Raw genomic sequence first — 25,097 nt, 5'->3', positions numbered from 1 at the left:
ACCATAAGGTCAAAAGTGGGGATGCTTGCTGATGATTGTACAATGTTCAGTGCCATTCACGACACCTCAGATACTGAAGCACTCCATGTCCAAATGCAGCAAGACCTGGGCAATATCCAAGCTTGGGCTGACAAGTGGCAAGTAACATTCGTGCCACACAAGTGTCAGGCAATGACCATCTCCAACAAGAGAGAACCCAAACATCACCCCTTGATGTTCAATGGCATTACCATCACTGAATCCCCCACTATCAACATCCTGGGGGCTACCATTGACCAGAAACTGAACTGGACTAGCCATAAAAATACTGTGGCTACAAGACCAGGTCAGAGGCTAGTAACTCACCTCCCGACTCCCCAAAGTCTGTCCACCATCTGCAAGGCACAAGTCAGGAGTGTGATGGAATACTCCCCACTTGCCTGGATGAGTGCAGCTCCCACAACACTCAAGAAGCTTGACACCATCCAGGACAAAGCAGCCTGCTGGATTGGCACCACATCCACAAACATTTAGTTCCTCCATCACCGATGCATAGTAGCAGCAGTGTATACCTTCTGCACTCTGGAATTCACCAAGGCTCCTTCAACAGCAACTTCCAAATCCATGACCACTATCATCTAGAAGGACAAGTGCAGCAGATAGATGGGAACACCATCACCTGGAAGTTCCCCTTCCAAGCCACTCACCATCCTGACTTGGAAATATATCACAGTTCTTTCACTGTCGCTGGGTCAAAATCCTGGAACTCTCTTCCTAACAGCACTGTGGATGTATCTATATCACATGGGCTGTAGCAGTTCAAGAAAGCAGTTCACCACCTCAAGGCAAGTAGGGACAGGCAATAAATGCTGACCCAGCCAGTCAAACCCAAATCCCGTGAATGAATAAAAGAAATCATAAAGCAGCATTGCTGGAGGCTCATTGCTGCTGAGCAGGATCTCACCCCTGCTCCTGTGATCCCTTCACTGGGATTTAGTGAAAATAAATACAGCTAGATCCCTGTTTTGTTGGAAGGAATTAATGGACTGAGCTCCATCGACAAGATATGTAACGCAGCCCTGCTGCTCTGGATCTGTGAGATCCCTGGGGCTACAGACCCTTATGGAGAGAATCCCCGACTCTATCTGGCTGGTGAAACCTTTGTGTCTGGAGAATAGGGAGGACCCGGGGGGAGGCAGATCTTCAAGAGCTGCAATGAACTTGGGTCCTGCGTGCGCAAAACTCTCGCTTATTCCATCCTCTGGGATCAGCCCGACAATGGCCTTTTCATTCCCATGCTTACTCTGTTCAGGGAGCGGCAGCCAGATCTCCAGAGAGGAAAATGTCCAGTTTTTGGACAATTCCTGTTCTTGGAGAGCTGCATTTTAGATAATGTACCTGTACATAAGAACTGTGTTAAAATATATATTTTTGATAAAAAATAGTCCTTTGATAATGTAGTTTACTATCTTTCAACTTTTAGGTTTGATGCTCATTTTGTATACAAATAATTATTTATAGATACATTTTTTATCAAGTTAACTATTACATGGCTCGTCATGAGGTGCAATCTCATGAAGACAGACAAGATTGAAAAACTGATCTTCAAAATCACATTGTATACAAAATTATTCATCTCAAAAATGTTCTTACCGCCATCATTTCCTGCTATAATTGAATACACTATAGTTTGATTGATAGCAGCTGCAGTTACAGTGACAACCACAGTTCCTATTGGAGCATTTTCACTTACAGGTGAAGCCCTGAAAGACAAGAAAAATGTTCTAATTTGAGCAAGGTAGCAACAAATCAATGAAAATCATACAAAAAAATTACAGCTAAAGTCTATCATTTATTATTAAATATTAGAAATGTTCAGCAATATATTAGGTGATTGTGTTCACTTTGGCCTTTTATCGGAACTGGTTGATAGATTGCACATTCATTGATCTTTAAGTTAAAATTAGTTTGAACTCTAAAAGGAGAATTTCACATCAAAGCAGTGGATAAGGTGAAACCTTACTCATCTTTATAGGCAGTGCTACTAGGCAGCTTGTCTTTGTCAATGGAGAGGAGATATATTCAAAATTTGGGTTTCTTTACTCTTTTAAGACCAGTTTTCACTGTGCTTGAATAAAATGGAGGAGCGAGTCAAGGATCAGCACTTGTTTTACACCTTACCTGATTTGGGAAAATCGGGCTGGGTGAATAATGGGAAACAAATATGCTACCGCCTCTTGTCAACCACCAACAGGAGTTAAAATCTACCGTATAACTTTTTCTCATTTGGTTGCTTGCTGAACCAGAGAGGGACAGTTGTAACTGAAACTCAATAAAGCATTTTCTTCACCTGGTAATTGGAGTAAAACTTGGACAACTGCATTAATAGGTATTTCTGCCTAAGTTTAATTTTAATTTGATTCTTGAAAGAATTGACCGACACGATAAAGTTGTCTCCAGTCCATGATGCTAATGATCTTCGCAGGAGACATTGAGTTATGTGGTGGAAATGATGAGAACATGACCGAGTATCTGGAGAACTAGAGAAAAGCACTGGAAGGCAGGGGTATGAAGGTCTGTAGACCAAAGACCTAATGTATGGACTGTCAGTTTGAGCTTAGGGAAGAGGATCAGGAAGAGCCTAGGTAGAGCCTAGGGAAGTGAAGGTATTAACATTGTGGGTGGAGACTTGGATAGAAAAGACAGGGAAACTACTTCTTTCCTCTAACCAACTGTCCATAAGCAGAAGGTGCTTTTAATTATTTGTAAAGAGGCATGTTTTCCCAAACCTTCAGTTTGTGGGATCCAATTTACTAATAACTCACAGCAAATTCAGGTTATGATTAACTCAGAAGGTTAATTTATATGGCATTCATGGGGGTGGAGTGTTTGCAACATCCCACTCCACTACACACACACATACACACACACACATGCAGTAAAGAGGGATAGAGAAAAGAAAGTTTTACAGCTATGGATATTAACTGTACAACAGCCACAGGAATGAATATTAGCTCATGTGATTTCCAGAGTCTGAGAAGTCAAAGTCCAGAGGGTGTTTCCTTCATGGCGGAGTTCAGTCCTGATGAGGTTATGGTTGGAGACAACAATATGTAAATCCTCAAAACGGAAGATATTGCAGCATGATGGGCTATCTGTGCTTAGACCGCTTGGCAGGTGTTGATCAGAGACTTTTAAAATCACGTAGGCTTCGAGGAGTTGAGAAATGGTAACTGGCTGATTGCTCAGCCGGGTTGCTGGAGTCCTTTCCAGTTGATGTTAAAACAGAAGTCTGAGGATTTCTCAGTTCTCAAAGGATTATAGAGATTTCAAAATGGTCACTCTTTCTCTCCAATGATTTCAAAAGGGATGTTTATCCAGTGTCTGGAACTGGCTTTGATTTTGTGACTGATAATGCCCCAGCCATGAACTTTTGGAAGAGTTACCATCCATATAAAGTTTCATGTGTTGGGAAGCCATTGTCTAGACAGACCCTCTGACTCCACCAGAAGAGTAAGCTTATCAAGATGCAAATGATATTCATTGGCCCCTCAATGATCCCCTTTTGAAATGGACCTGGACAGTTCCAAGTGTGAGATGAGTCTGTTAACAGCTTTGTAGGCATAACGAGATTCAATCAGTGAGCCCCCTGATTTTGTGATTATAATGTCCTTACAATAGGGTGTGAGATTCCTTGATGATGAGAGGATTATTTTGTCCTTATAACTTTGTTGGTCACATGACTTGTAGCATCCATATTTTTTGTTCAGCAGAAAGTCCATTTTAAAAATAGCAAAAAGAATAAAGTTTTGATTTCTTTTCATAGATTGACACACCAGTAGTTTCAAGTATCTGGGGCCAGTAGTTGAAGAAGATGGAAGTATGGGATGGAAATTAAACAACGGATTAGCTCTGATTGATGGAATGGAAGAAGTGCAGTGGAGTGTTATGTGATAGAAAAATATCATGGAAACCGAGAAGAACAATCTACAGGATAATTGTGAGACCAGCCTTGTTATTTAGTGGAGAAACTTGGATAACATTAAGAAGAGAGGAACAACGACTGCATACAAATGAGATGAGGATGCTGAGATGAGTACGTTGAGGGATGAGAAAGGACAAAATCAGGAATCAGCATATCAGGGGGTCAGTGAAGATTGTGAGAGCATCGAAGAAAGTAGCCGGGAAGAGATTGAAATTGTATGGTCATCTGTTGTGGAGACAGAGGAAATGTAGTGAGGCAAGTGACATAGATAGGACTGACTGGAAGAAAAAGAGGAAAGTCTAGGGAAAGATATGACGGCAAGACATTTAAGCACAGTGGGATTGGAAGAGAAATGGGTGACTGAAAGGAGGAGATGGGAAGAGTGATCAAGAGAGAGAAAGAGAGAGAGACAGATTGTCAGTACCTGTTTTTTGGGCCCTCCCAGTGCCCTTAGAACTCAAAGCGATGTCAGCAGTGTTCATCAACACTGGCGAAATGTGCCGGACACGTATCCCTGCAGATGGGCACCATATTGGTGCAAGCATTAGCAAGTGCACAGTCACCATCCTTCAGAAGTATTCAGAGCAGGAAGATCATGATATTAATCAGCCCCACTGATGCCAGCAATGCTATTTTGGAGTTTAACAATCCAGCCAATGCCCTTTTTTAACCTCACAAAGCTGAAGACACCAATGTTATTTAAAGGGAACATTCACTTTTTATAGGCTAGCTGCAAGTTGATTTCTTTTGGTTGTTGCTACAATTCTACGAGTGTTTGGTGCTTTTGATAGTTGCTTCAAGTTGCAAAGGTCTACAGGTGGTGTAGCAGGTGATAAAGAGTTTTTGCTGACTTCAAGGTTTCTGCACAAACCAACTGCTCCCAGATATGGGTCCATGAGTAGGCGTTCCCCTCAGAATACAGCAAGACTTGGAGAATGAACAAAGGCCACATACAGCAGGGAAAGCTACTGGAAGATGGAGAAAAAGGAGAAGGGCTCTCAGCAGGAAGTTATATCCAGCAAGATGTTTAGGGAACAATTCTCACGAGTGAACTTCAATGAAGAAGAATATGTAGATGTCTGCGCTTCAGTAACAATGGCCTCAGTGAAATCAATCACCTGCTCCAGCTGCAATCTCAGAACATCCAAGAACTGCATTTACCAGTGGCTGTGAAGGTGACCTTGGCAAATAACTTTTGTGTGTCAGGCTCCTTCTAGGCTGGAGCTCGACCTATTTTCAGCATCTTGCAATTTGCTATCCACTGTTGTATATGGGAAGTCACTGAGTCTCCCTAGTCAAAGAGAGCTAACTACATTTTATTCTTTCTCGCCAGAGACAAACAGGTGTAATGAGGATATAGCTTTGCTATGATAACAGGTTTCTCCATGGTACACAGTGTCCTTGATTGCATGCACATTGCTATGTGAGCACTGTGTGCCAGTTTCCAGTTGGTGTGTGACCATAGGCAGCGAATTATGCTAGTTAATTATGGTATCAGCAACAGTCATGAAGTCTTCATTCTACTGCAGTCCACTGTGCCAGTTTTCATTTGAACTACGAGGAAAAACAAAGCAGGGCAACTGGGTTACAAGGGCTATCCGCTGATGGCATGGTTGATGACTCCAGTATGCAACACATGCATAGCATGCATACAATGAAAGCTTTGATGCCACATGAAAAGTGATAGTGCAGACCATTAGTGTGCTAAAACAATGCCTCTGCTACTTGAACGGTGTTGCAGAAGCCCTGTAGCACTTGAGAGTAATGTTCTCTCTAAGCTGCCCAATTGTGCCTGAAAACCCCCACAAAGACCATCAACAATTTTCATCCTTTTAAATTACTGCGCCTGCAAGGCTGTGCAAAAAATCTAACGTGGCTGCATTGCTCGGCAAAGCAGGCATCAATATTTGTGGTGGTCTGCTGCATGCTGCACAACCTCGCCATCATGAGGTGAGGGGAGTCATTGCCAGAGCTGTACTTTGATCAGCTGATGAACAGGAGTATGAGGAGAAAGAGTTCAATGAGGAGGAAGAGACAATTCCTCGACAGCTCCTTCTGCCTGGAATGTCCTTAAAAAGTTCCATGGAAGTGTCATTCTAATAACCACAACCCCAATTCCCCATTCACCAAAAGTCTTAGACCTTACCTACACTGTCACTGGCCAACACATTTTTCCGTGGCCACAATGCAAAAATAAATGTCACCATATAATAAACATTTCAAACAAAATGTATAAATCTTATGTTGCAAGATTGCATACAACTAATCACCTTTATGCATTCTTTAGCTGCCTGTTTTCCATGTGCCTTTGCTTGTCCGATGGCTTCTATGCAGTGCAACCTGTCTGGTGGAAGGCTGCTGATTTTCAGTGAAGGAGACCACAAATGGCCATTGAGGATGACCTTCAGCAACTCTGGGCCTAGAAAGCCCAGGTATACAACACCATTTTGGCATAGCTGCAGCAGCCTGGGCTGACTGGTTGACAAGCAACAGCAAGGGCACAGGTGGAGTGGCAGTGGTAGGAAGACAATTGCTGGCTTCCTGAGAGGGGCAGCAAGTTCATGCTCCACTGAGGCACTGATAATCCCCCTGGGGTAGCGCCACAACAATTCAAGTAATCTGTTGGTGGACAGATTGCTGCACTGATGCAACACCCTGCAAATCCCTATGAATACCGATATCTACAACCCTGATGGCAGCAGTTTGAGCCCGCATGGCAGCAAGATAACCTTGCATGGCAGCAAGATAACCTTGCATGACAGCAGTCTGAGCTTCCACTGCAGCATTCAAATGTTGGGTGGCTGCTGCCTGTCCCGCAAAGGAAGCTGCAATATCAGCCATCAGACGTTGCATTGTGGTTTGGTCCATGGAGTTGACCACCATTTCCATGCTGGAAAAAATGGGCTCCAGACTCTGTGCAAAGTCCTGTGTCAAGTTAGTGCCTTCATGCTGCTTGAGATAGATAGCAGGCTTTCTGGCAAGCTTCTCAGTACACCAAGAATTTCATTGTGCATACCCATTACCATTCTCCTGTAGGCTGCCTCATCAAACTCCTTATCTGAGTCCTCTCCAGCAGAATACTTGTGCAACCCTGCACTCTTGATGAGCTGGTACATGCACTATCCTTGCCCACTCATATCATTATCTCAGTTACCACCTCTAATCTATCTTCTGGGATATACACGCCACTCTTGTCCTGCAAGAGAGAGGGAAGTGTGTTAATGAGTACAGTGCAATCTGTTTAGCTGATGTGAATGCCATCGTTGAATAGCTGGCAGTGCATCAAACTGTGAGATGTGGGTGTGAGGCTTAGAGCAGTGCTAAATGTTTGAGGATCAGGTGAAGTATATGAATGTTAGGTATTGGTCCTGATTAATACAGAAAGTTGGTATGTGAGTGATGCTGGAATGGTGATTTGGGTAATGGCACAAGTTTATGCAGTTGATCAGATATCCGTAGACTTTTGAAGGTGTGTGCACTGACCTTAACCACTGGCATGAGGTCACTGAACTGCTTATAGTACTGTATCCAGGTCCTAGAATTGCTCTCTATGGTTATCTGCTCTCTTTGCCTTTTGGCCGTGTGTCTGGAGAGAATCCTTCCCCACTGTGGATACAGGACATCCCTCCTCCTTTCCATCTCTTCCACCAAGGACTCCTGTGCAGCATCCGAAAACCTTGCAGCCTACTCTCTCACCTGCTGCTCATTATTTCCCAGGTTAGATTCTCTTCAACCACAAACTTCCAGCACCTCCAGTCACAATGCCCTCTCTTTTTGGAGGTGCAGGTAAGTTTTAAGCAGTGCAGACCACTTTTAACTGGTGCTAGCCACACACAGTATTGCCTCCCTGCTGATGTGTTCGGCCACTGAACTGCTAAGCTAGTGCTGACTGGATGCAGAGATCATTCAAATGAGTGGGCAGCACAAAGTTGTTACTCTAATTCAATGTTCCTCCCTTTCCCTCCTCCTTCCAATCTTCTTTTACAAATACTTATCCAATTCCCTTTGCAACAATGTGATAGTCTCAGCCTCAAAACCACTTCTGGTGAAAGATCCAATTCAATTTGGCCTCTCCTCAAGCCTGAAGCAAGCTCTGCACTGGGAATATACACCACAAGCCAGCACTTCCACCAAAATTGCACCTTGGGCCTCATCAGCATATTGCTGGTGAGCGACAGACACAAATCGAACTTCCGGAAACAGCTTGGCAGTTTCGCAAGTTGGGCCACTGCCTCCCCAGCAGTGATCCTCAGGTAGATCCTGCGCGGAGTAAGGGACAAGTGCGAGGCAGGGAAAGCAATCGGGAAGGAAGGATGGTAACTGGGAAGCATGGAGAGAGTGTGGCACCAGTGGGAGGGGTCTGGTAACCATCTTTGGGACTATTGTGGAGAGGGGAGGAGCACTCCCACTCTTTCCAACTCCACATTCAGATAATTTTATTTAAAAATGTATCTTTTTTGTGGCAGCCTCCAATAATTTAAGATGCATTTGTTCGACTGAATGTGTGCATGGCTATCTTGAGAGCAAAAGGTCTGAAGCTAGCTGTGTTCAAGGCAGTCCAGTTTCTGGAAGGGGTCTAAAACAGGTGTTAGGTCTCCTATTTGCATAAAACTGTTTCAGGCAAGGCCCTGAATGTCTATGTTGAAGCCTTTGCTAATATGGTGGTCAGTTTACTTCAAGCTTATAATGTTGCTCATGCACCATTCACCAAAATGGACTCTTCGCTGTCCATTTTATGCCTTAAAAAAGGCACAGCATCAACAAATTTCTAGTCTGTATGGTCTAAGCATCCTCTCCTGTGAACAAAGACTACCTTCCCCTTTTAGTCAAGTAATGCCCCTGGGTCTACACCAAAATTTTTTAAACAGTTTGATGATGAGTGGAGAGAACCTTTCACCAATTTACCTTTTCAATAAATTTAATATTTAAAAATCCCCTATTATAAGCTCCTTGACCTTCTCGATTCCACTGAGGAGTATTTAATTTTTCAGCATTTCTTTAATCCCTGCATTACCTATTTCCTGGTATATTTCTAGTAAATCGACACTGTTCCTTTTCTGAGGCTTAAATATTCCATCTTTGACATTATGCCTTGAACTACATGCAATACTGTAACAGTTGCCTACCAAGCTCAACAACGCATTTGTGATTCAATGTATAAAGCAAAGAGCCCAATTGCCTTTATTATTGTCATCTTCTAAGAAAAACAATTTTTTTAGCTGATAAAGTCTGTCAGGAGAAGATTGCTTCCTTTTGGATCCCTGTTGTTTTTGGCTGCTATAGCTGTCAGATCAATAGGATAGATGTTGCTGGTGGGGACAATTTTTCAAACAGGGTAAAGTCTGTGAATCTGCAATTCATTTTGTAGCATTCTGGTAGAACCAAGTAGACTTTCAATGTAGACTAAATATACATGTGTTTGGAGTGACTCGACCTCCTAATTATTTTGAGGGCAGATCTTCTTCTTCATTGTGCGTGGGGAGTGCTCAGTTCCCAGACATATTGACAAAGAAATGGGGTCATAGGATCATTCCATCAAGTCTCTGCTCAAGAGCTGTTTTATAAATGTCCATATGTGAAATCGGCGCAAGATCTCAAAAATGAAAATACAATTTCACATTCAACTTTAGCATTCAAATAAATATTGAATTCTGTATCAGCAGCAACAACTTGCATTCATATTGCACCTTTAACATAGTCAAATGTCCCAAGGCACGCTGGGTTGCATTGTTCAGTATTAGTGAAAGGCTGTAGCAATTACCATAAAGGAAATACGTTATTTAAAACTGGTGTAATGGCAAACCTGGAGGGATCAATTTTAGTCATGGTGCAAGAAATGTTTCAGTACTCTCATTGATAGGAAATTGAATTGCTTCATAAATGCTATGAACTCTATTGTGCGTGGTTGGAAAACAGCATCTTCGAATGGTGACAGCACATAAGGAGGCTATTCGGCCTATCACTCCATGCCGGAAAATCTTTTATACATTTCAAAATCAAGATAAAAAGCCTTCAGTATTAGATACTACTAAGGCTAGAAAAACTAAAAGACAATTGAAGTCAAGAAGTAGTGATTAGGTGACACCAAACTTTGGTCTTAAAGCCTGCAGATTACTGAACAAAAGGAAAAAGTGATGGCAATCAGCAGTTCCACAGTTTTGAGGTTATGGGAAAGAAAGTGTTACAGTCGGAGATGAGGTGAATCTTGATTTCAACACAGCAGAGATCTAGGAAAGAGAATCTAATAGTTGCAGCTTAGGAAGTAAAGGAGAGGAACGTTCAGAGGAACACAGCTCATAGTAGTATTGGTACATTAGGGAGAAAGGAGAAAACTGTAATGGAGAGAGTGTGAGAGATAGGTTGATAGCATGAGATCAAAGGATTGCCTCTGATATAATAAGCCTTTTCATGTATCCCTGCAATTTAAGAGTTTGAGGGAGGTGGTTGAAGAGCCTTCTGAGATATGGGAGCAATAGTCAGACCTTGGAAATCTTTAGGCTTTAGAAATAATGAGAAATTGTTGAACGAAAAAGAAATGTTTGGCATAAAAGAATTGAAATTTCTTGCAGGCATCTTTAGTAGTGGAGAAGTAGGAGTTCCGTCAGAAGAGATAATGAGGCCAAGAATCTTGAGAGAAAAGGAAGAATGAGTACAGCCAAGAGGCATAGAGAAACTTGGCATGGGATTTTCTGGAACATTTCAGCGGAAGAACGGAATTGGGTCAGTTTTATTCAGATGAAGTCTGTCTGCATGTAACTGTTCCACTGGTATTATGCTCAAACATCACTACATGCAAATCTTCTCAAACCTTTTCATTGGTTCCAACTTATTTTTGCTTATATTCCACTTATCGGATTTAATATCTATGCCACCCACCCCCTCATGTAAAATACCAGAGAATGCAGTTTCCTGCACTTATAACAGTTCCAAATAGGTATAAAGTTACACCTGAAATTTTGGGAATAGCAGGATCCAGTCAGTATTTATAGAGAAGAGTCATATGGACTCGAAACATTAACTCTGTCTTTCTCTCCACAGATGCTGTCAGACCTGCTGAGTTTTTCCAGCAATTTTTGTTTTTGTTTCAGTATTTCTGATATCTTATAGTGATATTTTACAGCAACATTTTTATTTTTCATTACTGTATTTTCTATATCTTTGAATATTTTTCCAATTCTTTTGCAGTGCAATCCAGGAAAATCAAGGCCTTTGACTCTGAATAACTTAAAGGACAAGATTTCCATTACCCATCATAGTCTGTGGATGAAAGCAAGAGGCACTGCACAGTGGGAGATTGAGATCAGAGAGACACAGTTGAATGTAAAATGAAATCATTAGCAAAAGTCTTGGTAGGGTTCGATTTAAATGAAATTAGTTCCTAGTGGCTGATGGGGACGCAGAAGGACATTATACTGAGTCAGTCAACAACAGGCTCTCCTCTGCTTCCACAATTAATATTGGATCAACAAGCAATGGTAGTTCTGCATTTATTCTCATCCTTAGAGGACTATAGGCAAAGGATCACTGACAGTATTTGTGCAGAGCCTTATGACTGAAGTGCAACTGTAGCACATTTTGTGTTTTTAGCATAACCATGGTGGATAAGCCTTCAGCCTCAATATTCCTTGTTGAATAGTGCAAGACTAATGGAGGACTAAAAACTAAACACATAACTTCTTGTATTTTTGAAGCCATATCTTTTTTGTGAGTTGATTGTGGTAAGAAGAGAGTTACCATATTTCTAATACCTGGTTAAATTCAGAACCAAAGGTTGGTTGTTTGCTGCAGGCTGCCAAGTATGGTCAAAATATTCCATTACTGGGGAAATTTTAACCTATCCAACCTGTCAAGAAACTGATGGAATCAGCAGGTCAATTTTACACCCCACCCAGTTAATAGAGCCGGTATTTCACTTGATCTCGTCTGTTTCCTGATTGGCACATTAAGTTAAAATTGATTCCCACGGTAATCCAGCACTGGAATATTCTAGCACCCAGTGAGATGGGTAAAAATTATTCCCTGTTTTGGAGTAAAATTTGTCATTGTTGTGTCCATTTTCCTTGAGGAAAACAGGGGCAAAAACTACCCACCTTGCAGCATTATGCCCTCTGCCTAAGAAGATCTGAAAAATATTTAACGGAATAATTGCACTGGACAATTATCAAGCATCCGAGTAACCACCTAAAACAAATGTTAGGCCCATTGTATAAAATCATGAGTGGTCTGCTTTAAGACCCTTTATGGAAATTGGGCTGGCCTGCAGATGTTACAGATGTGAATGTGGCCTAGCAAGCAGTTGCCTAGCAAGCAGTTATTGAATGGTGAGATCAAATTTTTCAAATACACATGTAGACAGGAGGAACAAGAGTGCTCATCCCAGCTCCACATCACGCTTGACAGTTACCGCCACCCGCAAACGGCCATGTCCCACTTTCATTCCCCACTCCTCTCAAAGCAGTTGCTGATGTTGAGGTAAGCACCCCAAAATTAGATTTCCAAAATGGGTCAGCTGCCTGTGGAGGCATGACCGGTACTGGGAACTCTCCAAACTTACTGAAATTAGAATCTTGTTCCAATTTCAGGCTGGCCTCAGGCCTCTCTCTTAGGGCTTGAGTTGTTGGTGCAGCACAGATTCTGTCTGGAATTTTCAGCTCTGGTCCCGGAAGATCCCGCCAGCAGGTACGTCGGAAAATTCCACTATCTGAGTGCGAAAACCAGCCAATATAATTACCACCTCAAGGGCATTATTAAGGGGGACTGAGCTCTCTGGAAATGTGCAGTTTCTACCAGCTTTTACAGTCCTCAATTTTAGCTTAAGTGTGTTGTGTGTGGAAAGGCTGTTTTGAGGCTGGAAAACCTGGAAGCAGTGTTCCCTAAACATCAGGTTGGATTATACCACCATTCTGTGGATGATTTAGGAAGTGAAGGGGTCGGTGGGGAGTGGGTGGGGAGGGTGGGGGAGGAGGAGGCTGTAAAGTGGCAAGGGAAGGCTGTGAGTGGAGTGCCTACCATTCTTCTGCTGCCATGCCATTTTACCAGTGACAGGGAAGGTGCAGGATGGCCCTCCCACCTAGAGGCCAATTGGGCCACTTATGTGGCCAATTAAGTGCTTCTTCCCACTGCCACTGGGATTTTACCACGGTGGGTGGGCTTACCACTATGTGAGGAAACCATCTGGCAAACGCTGGCAGCCTCCCTGTGGGCATGGTGGGCAGTGTTCCCTCCCACTTAAGTACTCAGTGGCCTAGGGAGGGTACAAACTCCCACCCCCTGGCCCAGCGGCAATGTCTCTGCAATCGCAGCACTCCCTTAACCTTACCAAAGGTGCCCCCACCTCAATGGGGCTTGGTTGACTGCCAAGATGCTGTGTTGCCAGCCTTCTGATTGACCAGCATCTCTGGGGAAGGCACCCGTCCTTTAAAGGGACAGGAGCCCTTACGCCAACTGATAGTTGACAGATTGCCGAAAAATGTGGCTTGGTATCCCACAAAGGGCGAGGCTTTCTCACTTGTCGTTGGGGCCCCCATGGCGTTGGCAAAATATCAGCTGTCCTCTAGCTTTTAGATCCAGAATATCTTTACATTTTTTCTGTAGGTTTCCACAGCCAGCCTGATTGACAGGGTTGAGGCCTGTCAGACTGGAACTCCTACAGCATATGACTGCAATCAGGGTGGCCTAAGGCCAGGTAGGTCTATGCAATGGGAGAGGTAGCAGGTTGTGGGGGGTGCAATGGTAGCTGGAGGTTGGAGCAAGATGGTGGAAGGAAGGTCAATTGGTGGTGAGGACTTACAAAAGTGGTTGGGATAGGGCAGTTGGTGGTCATGGGAAGAGGGTGATGGTTGTCACCCTCTTGTCACCAAATGTTGGTTGGGGATTTGATGTAAGTCTGGGTCTGATGACTTTGGAGTGAGTGCACTGGAGATTTACTAGAAGGATACTTGGACTATAACAGTTATGCTGCAAAAAGAGATTTAACAAACTAGGGTTGTACCCCTGGAATTTAGAAAGTTAAAAGTGTGATTTAATTGAAGATTTCATGATATTAAGGGGAAAGGATGGCCTAGATTGGAGAAACTATTCCCGCTTGTTGGAGAGTCTAGGATTAGGGAGCACAGTCTTTCAGGAGTGAAATAAGGAAACACTTCTTCACGCAAAGGGCTGTAGAAGCTTGAAATTCTTCTGTAAATGGCAACTGATGGTTGATCAATTGTTAATCTTAAAAGTGAGATTGACAGATTTTTGTTATCTGAAGGTATTGAGAGTTATGGAGCAAAACCAGATATGTGGAGTTAGGTCGCAGAACAGCATGGCATCAGGTCAAACATGGGCAAGGAAATCTCCTGCTCATTATCACGTACCGCCCTCCCTCAGCTGATGAATCAGTGCTCCTCCATGTTGAAGGTCGCTTGGAGGAAGCGCTGAGGATGGCAAGGGTGCTAAGTGTTCTCTGGGTGGGGGACTTCAATGTCCATCACCAAGAGTGGCTTGGTAGCACCACTACTGACCGAGCTGGCTGAGTCCTAAATGACATAGCTGCTAGACTGGGTCTGCGGCAGGTGGTGAAGGAACCAACAAGAGGGAAAAACATACTTGACCTCATCCTCACCAACCTGCCTGCCACAGATGCATCTGTCCATGACAGTATCGGTAGGAGTGACCACCGCTCGGTCATTGTGGAGACGAAGTCCCGCCTTCATATTGAGGATACCCTCCATTATGTTATGTGGCACTACCACCGTGCTAAATGGGATAGATTTCGAACAGATCTAGAAACTCAAGACTGGGCATCTATGAGGTGCTGTGGGTCATCAGCAGCAGCAGAATTGTACTCGAACACAATCTGTAACCCGGCATATCCCGCACTCTACCATTACCATCAAGCCAGGGGATCAATGAACAGTGGAGGAGGACATGCAGGAGCAGCACCAAGCATACCTAAAAATGAGGTGTCAACCTGGTCAAGCTACAACATAGGACTACTTGCGTGCCAAACAGCATAAGCAGCAAGTGATAGACAGAGCTAAGCGATCCCACAACCAACGGATCAGATCTAAGCTCTGCAGTTCTACCACATCCAGGTGTGAATGGTGGTGGATAATTAAACAACTCACTGGAGGAGGTGGCTCCACAAATATCCCCATCCTCAATGATGGAGGAGCCCAGCACAGCAGTGCAAAAGATAAGGCTGAAGCATTCACAACAATTTTCAGCCAGAAATGCCGAGTGGATGACCCATCTCGGCCTCCTCCGGAGGTTCCTAGCATCACAGATGCCAGTCTTCAGCCAATTCGATTCACTCCACGTGATATCAAGAAACGTCTGAAGGCACTGGATACTGCAAAGGCTATGAACCCTGACAACATTCTGGCAAAAGTACTGAAGACTTGTGCCCCAGAATTTTCCACGCCCCCTAGCCAAGCTGTTCCAGTACAGCTACAACGCTGGCATCTACCTGGCTATGTGGAAAATTGCCCAGGTATGTCCTGTACACAAAAGGCAGGACAAATCCAACCCGGCCAATTACCGCCCCATCAGTCTACTCTCCACCATCAGTAAAGTAATGGAAGGGTCATCAACAGTGCTATCAAGCGGCACTTGTGCTTAGCCATAATCTGCTCCCTGATGCCCAATTTGGGTTCCGCCAGGGCTACTCAGCTCCTAACCTTGTTACAGCCTTGGTTCAAACATGGACAAAAGAGCTCAACTCTCGAGGTGAGGTGAGAGTGATTGCCCTTGACATCATGGCAGCATTTGACCGAGTGTGGCATCAAGGAGCCCTAGCAAAACTGGAGTCAATGGGAATCGGGGAAAACTGTCTACTGGTTGGAGTCATACCTAGCACAAAGGAAGATGGTTGTGGTTGTTGAAGGTCAGTCATCTCAGCGCCAGGATATCACTGCAGGAGTTCCTCAGGGTAGTGCCCTCGGCCAAAACATCTTCAGCTGCTTCATCAATGACCTTCCTTTCATCATAAGGTGAGAAGTGGGGATATTCGCTGATGATTGCATAATGTTCAGCGCCATTTGTAGCTTCTCAGATACTGAAGCAGTCTGTGTCCAAATGCAGCAAGACCTGGACAATATCCAGGCTTGGGCTGACAAGTGGCAAGTAACATTCACACCACGTAAGTGTCAGGCAATGACCATCTCCAACTAGAGAGAATCCATCCATCGCCCCTTGATGTTCAATGGTATTACCATCACTGAATACCTCACTATCAAGATCCTGGAGGTTACCATTGACCAGAAACTGAACTGGACTAGCCATATAAATACTGTGGCTACAAGGGCAGGTCAGAGGTTAGGAATCATGCGACTCGCCTCCTAACTCCCGAAAGTCTGTCCACCATCTGCAAGGCAAAGTCAGGAATATGATGGAATACTCCCCACTTGCCTGGATGAGTGCAGCTGCGACAACACTAAAGAAGCTGGACAGCATCCAGAACAAAGCAGTCCGCTTGATTGGCACCACATCTACAAACATTTACTCCCTCCACCACCGACGCACAATAGCAGCGGTGTATACCATCTACAAGATGCACTGCAGGAACTCACCAAGGCTCCTTACACAGCACCTTCCAAACCCACGACCACTACCACCTAGAAGGACAAGGGCAGCAGACAGATGGGAACACCACCAACTGGAAGTTCCCCTCCAAGTCACTCACCATCCTGACTTGGAAATATATTGCAGTTCCTTCACTGTCTCTGGGTCAAAATCCTGGAACTCTCTTCCTAACAGCACTGTGGGTGTACCTACATCACATGGACTGCGGCAGTTCAAGAAGGCAGCTCACCACCACCTTCTCAAGGGCAACTAGGGACAGGCAATAAATGCTTGCCCAGCCAGCGAAGTGCACATCCCATGAATGAATTTTTAAAAAGCCTGATAGCATTAAATGACAAAACAGGCTCGAGGGGCTAAATGGCCTTCTTCTTCTTCTTCTTCCTCTTCTGCTGTCCCTTGAGATTGAGGATGACTTCCTTCCACTCCAGTTCAATGGGTCTTCAGGTGGCTGACCTCATGAATGATCTCACCCATTCTGCCAGGGTAAGTCACTCTTCTCAGCACTCTCAACTCACACACAAAAACCCATCACACATGCACAAGGATCTTACACTTCAGGGTTCAACACCATTAACTGTCACACGTACCCTCACATTTCCATCAGGCTCGTATCCTCTGGAACTCACGTCCTCATCCCGTCCAATGCGTGATCTTCAGATTCTGCCAAATGCAGGACTTGAGGTGCTTGGAGGGTCTGCTAGTTTAGTTGTTTGGAGGTTTGAGCGCTCTCTCTGATGCTTCACCTTCACCTCTGAGTGTCCCTGACAAAGGGCGGAATTGTCCCATATTTGCATAAGTATGGTAGCAGACAGGAAGAAGGACATTTTACCAGCTGGCCACAATGGCAGTTTTTCGCACCGCATCGTCCCAATCCCACTTCATTAATCATGCATTCCCAGGAAACACACTCATTTGCCCGCCACGCCATCTCCTCGCTGCTTCCTCACGCCGGGAGCCAGGTTTAAGGGGCAGCCATGTGCACACCTCTCAGTGTTTCCAGCTCAGGACTGCTGCACAGAAGACATGGCCCCAAAATGCAAGAAGACTGCAGCCCCCCGATTCCGTGATGTGTCACTGGACCGCCTTTTGGATGCAGTGGAGGCCAGCCGTGATGTCCTCTACACCCCGCTTTCGGCTAAGGCCAGCAAACAAGGTCACCAATCCTGCATCAGAGGTGATGGCAGCAGTGGTCAGCGCCAATGCCCTGTGAAAGCAGAGAGCCACCCAGTGCAGAAAGAGGATGAATGATCTCACCCATTCTGCCAGGGTAAGTCACTCTTCTCAGCACTCTCAACTCACACACACAAACCCATCACACATCCACAGGGATCTCACACCTCAGGGGTCAACACCACTAACTCTCACACGTACCCTCACATTTCCATCAGGTTTGTATCCTCTGGAACTCACGTCCTCATCCCGTCCATGGCTCCGCTCACCACACAAACATTCCATTTAGTGCTATGTGTCCTGCTCAAACTGTCTCCACCTGATTTCATGCAGGAGGAGCTGGTTCACAGAAGCAGGGAGAGGTCCCAGACTGGGGGTGGAGTGGCCCACATTAGGCCCTCATTCACATTGAGAAACGTGCCATCACACTGACTGCTGAGGACATGGACCATGTCTACGGCGACGGTGAGGCCGGCAGCAAACACCCACATGAGGACCCTGCACCACATCATCCCTTTCTCAACACAACCGCGAGCGCACTCTTTCCTGTTTTTGACTCTGCTGCCATGCACTAATCATCTCTACTTTGGTTCACAGGGAGCTCTGCCAAGCGACTGATACCCTCAGCCAGCCAGTCCCTCAGCTCCATTCAGGTCCTTACCTCCTTCATTGAAGATATGGAAATAAGCAGCCTGGAAGACCTGTCACAGCGCTTAAAAACACACCCTCCACCGGCGCAGAGACACACACCTCGGTGGGACTTAGATCTGGAGCAGGCTTGGGTTCACAGCCTGATGGCCACCACACGGACACCTGTCGGCAGCAGGAGGTGGCAAGTTCAACTGGGCGCCCCGGCACTCAAAGGACTAATGGGGAAGAGGCATCTGTGAGGTCCGAGTCAGATGAGGAGCCTCTGGATCTGGCCTTCCAACTCATCGTGGAGAGTCATCAGAAGGCAGGGGTATATCACGCAGAACTGTTGGAAGCCCTCAACAGAGTGACACACGAGTCGGAGGAGTATGTCCACCTGCTCTCTGATCACATGTGCCCATAAGAGGGTCTCCATGGGGAGGATGGCAAATGCCATGAACACCCTGGTCCAGCAGAACACAGAGATGTGTGCAGAACAGACCTGCACTCCATTGTGGTAGCCATGGGTAAGCTCCTGCAGTGGCAACACGAGAGGGAAATGGGGCACCTCAATGTCTCTCCAGGTCCTCCTTCCCCTCAAGGAGTCAGGCTGGGTCCCTCAGGCACCCAAAGGGAGGAGGAGTGGCAGCTGAACACCCCTGGATCATCCACTCAGGAACCTCAGAGGCTGCCCTCTCCCTCCAAGTTCCCTTTGCTTGTGACCCCATCAACCTCTTCCTCAGTCACCGCAGAGGCTGCTGGCCCACAGGAGGACAGCCAAAGCAAGCAAGGGCAGTCAAGGCCTTGGCTCTCCAGAGGCCCCAACCAAAGTCATCAGAGGCAACAGGGGCAACCATTGCACAGGCTGTCTCCACCCCTGCTGCAGATGTCAGGATAGCACCTAGAGAAAGTTGTAGGCCTAGAAAAGTTAAGAATTTCTGATCACAAGCGGCTGCATGGGTGAACACATTTTGTCACTTTATTATCTGAAAATGTATTCACTTTCACTGAATAATGTGTAATGGTGTCTTTCAGCTTCATTTACAGGCTTCACGAGTCCTCCCACTGCATTCTCCCTCCCAACCCCGCACACCCCACCAATAGTAGTTCAGCTGCATGCAGCTGGCCCACAAGTGATTCTGGAGGAAGAAGTGTATATGGAAGGGCCTTTTGGAGCCTCATGCAATCACTCTCCCACGATACAAGCATTCTCCCACACACACAGATCCTTCATCCATCACACTCATCTCAATGTTTTGAGTATTTTCAGTGCTGCTTGCTGGGGTTCTCTATCAGCTGTCCATCTGAGCTGACCTGCATCTCCACCCATCTACTGATCACACTCCCATGCAGCACCTGTTCCAGCCTAACAGGAGGCTCCTTTGACTTTTAATTTTGCAAGCTCGTACTGGTGAAGTATGTCTTTAGCTCCCACATCCTTTCCCCTACCCCAGTCACCCATGTCCTTTCCCCCATCCCTGTTGACCGCCCTGCCATCACCCTCCACCTCCCCACCGTCACCTACCAGCCAGAACCCTTTCTTTTTCCGGGATATCAAGGTGAACATTCCTGAGAATCCCACTCCCAGCAACATTTATTGACCTCCCTGACCTCCTCCTTTCTACCCTCAGGTCCTATTTTGCCTCCGAGTCCCCACCAACCACCCTTGCTGTCCCTTCTACCGGTACTGTTGCAGCCTCATCCTCCCACACTCCAACTCAACCTGCCCTCTCTTATTCTCACTATTCCTTCCTACCATTCCCACCCTCATTTTGCTGCCCAGGAGGCAGACATCAGTTCCACACACCCCTCCCTTGCATGTTCACTGAGACATCCCGCTCCTTACTCCTGCCGCCATACTTACTTCTTCCTCCAGCCTTACTCCTTCCTCCCCCTGGATTTCATCCCCCTGCGAACTTCCTCCCCCACCCCGACTCCTTCCTCCCCCTGGACTCCATCCCCCCTGCAAGCTCCTTCGTCCCCCTGGACTCCTTCTTAACCCTGGACTCCTGTTCCCCTATGAGCTCCTTCCTCCCTTTGGACTCCTTCCCGAATGTGAACTCTTTCCTTCCCCTGGACTCCTTCCTTCCCCTGGACACCTGCCCTCCCCTCCGAACCCCTTCCTGCCCCAGGACTCCTTAAACCCTGCAAAATCCTTCCTCCCCATGGCTCCTTCCTTCCTTTGGACTCCTGCCCCCCTCCAAACTCCTTCCCTCTACCAAACTCCTTCCCCCCTCCTCTCTCCTTCCTTTGCACCTTCCTCTCTCCTTATACCTATCTTCCCAGTTGCCACATTCTCCTCCGTTACACTCTCCACCCCCCTGTACTCCCTTCAAACCTCCCACCCTCCACCTGCTGATACCATCATTCCCCCTTCCTAGCCTCACACCCCGACACCATAGTTCCCCCACCTCCCAACCTCACACCTGCTCCCCGACACCATTGTTCTCCCCCTGCCAACCTCAGCTCAGCACACCCCCCCACCCCCCCCCCCACCCGCTGCCACTGGTACACCTTCCTCTCCCAGTCAAACCTAGACCTTCCTCTCCCATACCACCCCCCTCCAACACTCCGCTCCCCCCACCCCCCCTACCTCCCCAGGCACACCTTCCTTTCCCACTCACAACAGGACCTTCCTCTCCACCCCCTCAATGATCATCTGTAGCAGACCATGGCAAAGACACTGAGTTCCTGAATCAAACCCTCAATGGTGACCTTCTTCCTTCTGTGAGCTGCTTCGCGGTGGAGCCATGTCCATGAAAATCCACACAGCATATGATGCACGTGTTCCACCAGGGTCCAGTAGCTGTAGGCCTCCAGCATCTTTTACTCCTTGGATGTCCACGATGTGAGCAAGGCCCTGGCAGTAAGTCCTGACTTCTGCACATCACACCTGTCAAGACGTGTTCTTTGCCGGCATGTTTTCCTGCTGATGTGGGCGGTAAATTTGATGTGGGGATGCTTCTGGCGAGCTGGGTTTATAATGATATGCAGATGTATTAAAATTATGTTCCCAATGTCCGGTGACAGGAAAAGTGGCCTGCCACTGATGGGCGGAGCAGACAATAGCAAACTGATTTCATGACAGCGTGAAATTGATTTTTGGCCTCCTTGTCATATTGACAGCTCACACCCACCATGATGCCAGATGCTAGCAGGCACGGAAAATTCTGCCTGAGGTCTCTCGATGTATTCGGGCCTTCCTGAATGAAGCTTCTCCATTTTGGTCAGTCACAAACCAGGGACTCTCATAAGTTGGCTGGAATGTTTGACCACTTCAGGGATGCTTTGAAGATATTTCTGAAGCATTGTGTGTGTGTGGAAGGGGGTGGTGGTGTGTGAGATTATCCTTTGCTGTGGGGGTAGAAAGCAGACAGATCACGAGATCATGGTGGAGGTGGTTGGTAGTGGATTTACTGGTAAGCCTGAACAGTCCAAGCTGTGATATAAAAGCACTTATCTCATGGATTCAAGCCTTCTTCCCTCCTTCCAGCTATTGGTTTTCCTGAATTCTCAGAAACCCGGCTGACAAGTTAATAATAGAGTGACTGTGAAAATGAAGGCCTGCAGCCTCACTATAATAATTAAATGAGCAAACCACGTCCAGTTTCAAATACTTTGAATTTTAACCTCGGGATTTAGGATTCAACCCAACGTGTCTGGTATTTATCTGGTCCTTGTAGATTAGGTGCAATAACTAACCTAAGAAGGTGAAAGTTTGTAACTAAATGTGGCTTACAACACTTAAAAGACTGGAGGTGGGTGGTCAACATTGTTCTCCACTTCCATGACGGATGTACTGATTTGATCTTTACAGCACCGAACATAACACACTATTTATCCATCCATAATCCAATTCGGTCTGTCCCTGCTTGAAGCAATTCAGTCGCAGCACTCGGTTATCTCTTGCCTTCATGTTTTATTTTGAAAAATTATTCATTAAATACAATCTGAGAACAGGCCTTTTCTGTGGAATCCTGTCCACAGTAATGTTATAAATGTGATTGTGGACTGGGGACAATACTTTCACTTCTTACTAGCTCATAAAAGAAACAAAGGTCAATGCCAAGGTCTGCCATATATATTCATGATGCAGTTCTGTTCGGACAACATGTCACATACAGAGATGTCTATACAAATACTTTGGTCTATGCTAGAAACTCCAGCTTAGTTATAAAGTGTAGGAAGAAGTGGTGAGAGGTATAATGTATAGGTATCTTCTTACATAAAATGTAGAGATTTTCATTAATCAGAGGAATAAGGTGGCATATCAGTTATCTGCATGGCCATTCTCCATCAACTATGAGAATTTAAATTTGCTTTATAGAACATAGGAAATAGGAACAGGAGTAGGCTATTTGGCTCCTCTATCCTGCTCTGCCATTCAACTAGATCATGGCCGATCTTCTCCGAGTGCCATTTTCCCACACTATTCCCATATCTCTTGATGTCTTTAATATCTAGAAATCTATCTATCTCAGTCTTGAACATACTCAATGACTGAACCTCCACAGCCCTCTGAGGTAGAAAATTCCAAAGATTCACCACCCTCTGAGTGAAGAAATTCTTCCTCATCTCAGTCCTAAATGGCATACCCCTTATTCTGAGACTGTCTGCCCTGGTTCTATACCCCAGCCAGGGGAAGCAGACTTCCTGCATCTACCCTATCGATCCCTGTAAAAATGTTGTATGTTTCAATGAGATTATCTCTCATTCTTTTGAACTCTAGAGAATACAGGCCCAGTCTCCTCAATCTCTCCTCATAGGACAATCATGCCATCCCATCCCATCCCATCATTGCTAGTAGGAGAATGGCTGCCATTCAGGGCCACCTCACACCAAACTCACCTTATGCTGCTTCTTTTACGTTTTTTCTTAGGATGTGGGTGACACTGGCAAAGCATCGTTTACTGCCAACTCCCTGTGTGTGCAACTGGAGTCTAAGCTCAGGCCAGGTAAAAGTGGCATGTGGAGGAACTGAATAAGTACTTCGCGTCAGTCGTCATGGTAGAAGACACGAGTAACATCCCCAAAGTTCAAGAGAGTCGGGGGGCAGAGGTGAGTATGGTGGCCATTACCAAGGAGAAGGCGCTAGGAAAACTGAAAGGTCTGAAGGTGGATAAATCACCTGGACCAGATGGATTACACCCCAGAGTTCTGAAGGAGATAGCTGGAGAGATAATGGAAGCGTTAGTGGTGATCTTTCAGGAATCACTGGAGTCAGGGAGGGTCCCAGAGGACTGGAAAATTGCTAATGTAACCCCCCTGTTTAAGAAGGGAGTGAGGCAAAAGATGGGAAATTACAGGCCGATTAGCCTGACCTTGGTCGTTGGTAAGATTTTAGAGTCCATTATTAAGGATGAGATTTCAGAATACTTGGAAGTGCATGGTAAAATAGGGCAAAGTCAGCATGGTTTCATCAAGGGGAGGTCATGCCTGACAAATCTGTTAGAATTCTTTGAGGAGGTAACAAGCAGGTTAGACAAAGGAGAGCCAACGGATGTTATCTACTTGGATTTCCAGAAGGCCTTTGACAAGGTGCCGCACAGGAGGCTGCTCAGTAAGATAAGAGCCCATGGTGTTAGAGGCAAGGTACTAGCATGGATGGAAGATTGGCTGTCTGGCAGGAGGCAGAGAGTGGGGATAAGGGGATCCTTCTCAGGATGGTGGCCGGTTACTAGTGGAGTTCCGCAGGGGCAGTGTTGTGACCACAACTTTTCACTTTATACATTAATGATCTAGATGAAGGAACTGAGGGCATCCTGGCTAAGTTTGCAGATGATACAAAGATAGGTGAAGGGACAGGTAGTATTGAGGAGGCAGGGAGGCTGCAGAAGGATTTGGACAGGTTAGGAGAATGGGCAAAGAAGTAGCAGATGGAATACAATGTGGGGAAGTGTGTGGTCGTGCACTTTGGTAGGAAGAATAGAGGCATAGACTATTTTCTAAATGGGGAGAGAATTCATTAATCTGGAGTGCAAAGGGACTTGGGAGTCCTAGTCCAGGATCCTCTTAAGGTTAACTTGCAGGTTGAGTCGGTAGTTAAGAAGGCAAATGCAATGTTGGCATTTATTTCAAGAGGACTAGAATATAAAAGCAGACATGTGCTGCTGAGGCTTTATAAGGCTCTGGTCAGACCACATTTAGAATATTGTGAGCAATTTTGGGCCCCGTATCTCAGGAAGGATGTTCTGGCCCTGGAGAGGGTCCAGAGGAGGTTAACGAGAACGATCCCAGGAATGAAAGGCTTAACATATGAGGAACGTTTGAGGACTCTGGGTCTATACTGGATGGAGTTTAGAAGGATGAGGGGGGGATCTGATTGAAACTTACAGAATACTGAAAGGCCTGGATAGAGTGGACGTGGGGAAGATGTTTCCAGTAGTAGGAGAGACCAGGACCTGAGGGCACAGCCTCAGAGTAAAGGGAAGATCTTTTAGAACAGAGATGAGGAGAAATTTCTTTAGCCAGAGAGTGGTGAATCTATGGAATTCATTGCCACAGAAGGCTGTGGAGGCCAGGTCATTGAGTGTATTTAAGATCGAGATAGATAGGTTCTTGATTGGTAAGGGGATCAAAGGTTACGGGGAGAAGGCGGGAGAATAGGGTTGAGAAACTTATCAGCCATGATAGAATGGAGCAGCAGACCCGATGGGCCGAATGGTCTAATTTCTGCTCCTATGTCTTATGGTCTTTCCTTCCTTTGTGGGCATCACTGAGCAATAGAGTTTTTTTTTAACAATTTGGCAGCTTTAGCAGTCATTTT

At 45.7% G+C, this 25,097-nt stretch overlaps 1 protein-coding gene across 1 annotated transcript in view; it reads right to left on the bottom strand.

The window, feature by feature from the left end:
- Positions 1-25,097, bottom strand: part of pcdh15b (protocadherin-related 15b) — a 1,616,824-nt gene that overhangs the window by 152,143 nt on the left and 1,439,584 nt on the right. Inside the window, exon 30 of the mRNA XM_078565941.1 lies at positions 1,633-1,742. Within this exon, the coding sequence (XP_078422067.1) occupies positions 1,633-1,742 (110 nt within the window). The remainder of the gene's footprint in view (positions 1-1,632; positions 1,743-25,097) is intronic.

Source organism: Cetorhinus maximus, chromosome 20 (assembly GCF_964194155.1).
Source record: "Cetorhinus maximus chromosome 20, sCetMax3.hap1.1, whole genome shotgun sequence".
NCBI lineage: Eukaryota > Metazoa > Chordata > Chondrichthyes > Lamniformes > Cetorhinidae > Cetorhinus > Cetorhinus maximus.
The sequence above is the reverse complement of the archived record's forward strand: the minus strand, read 5'-3'. Positions and strand labels throughout refer to the sequence as shown.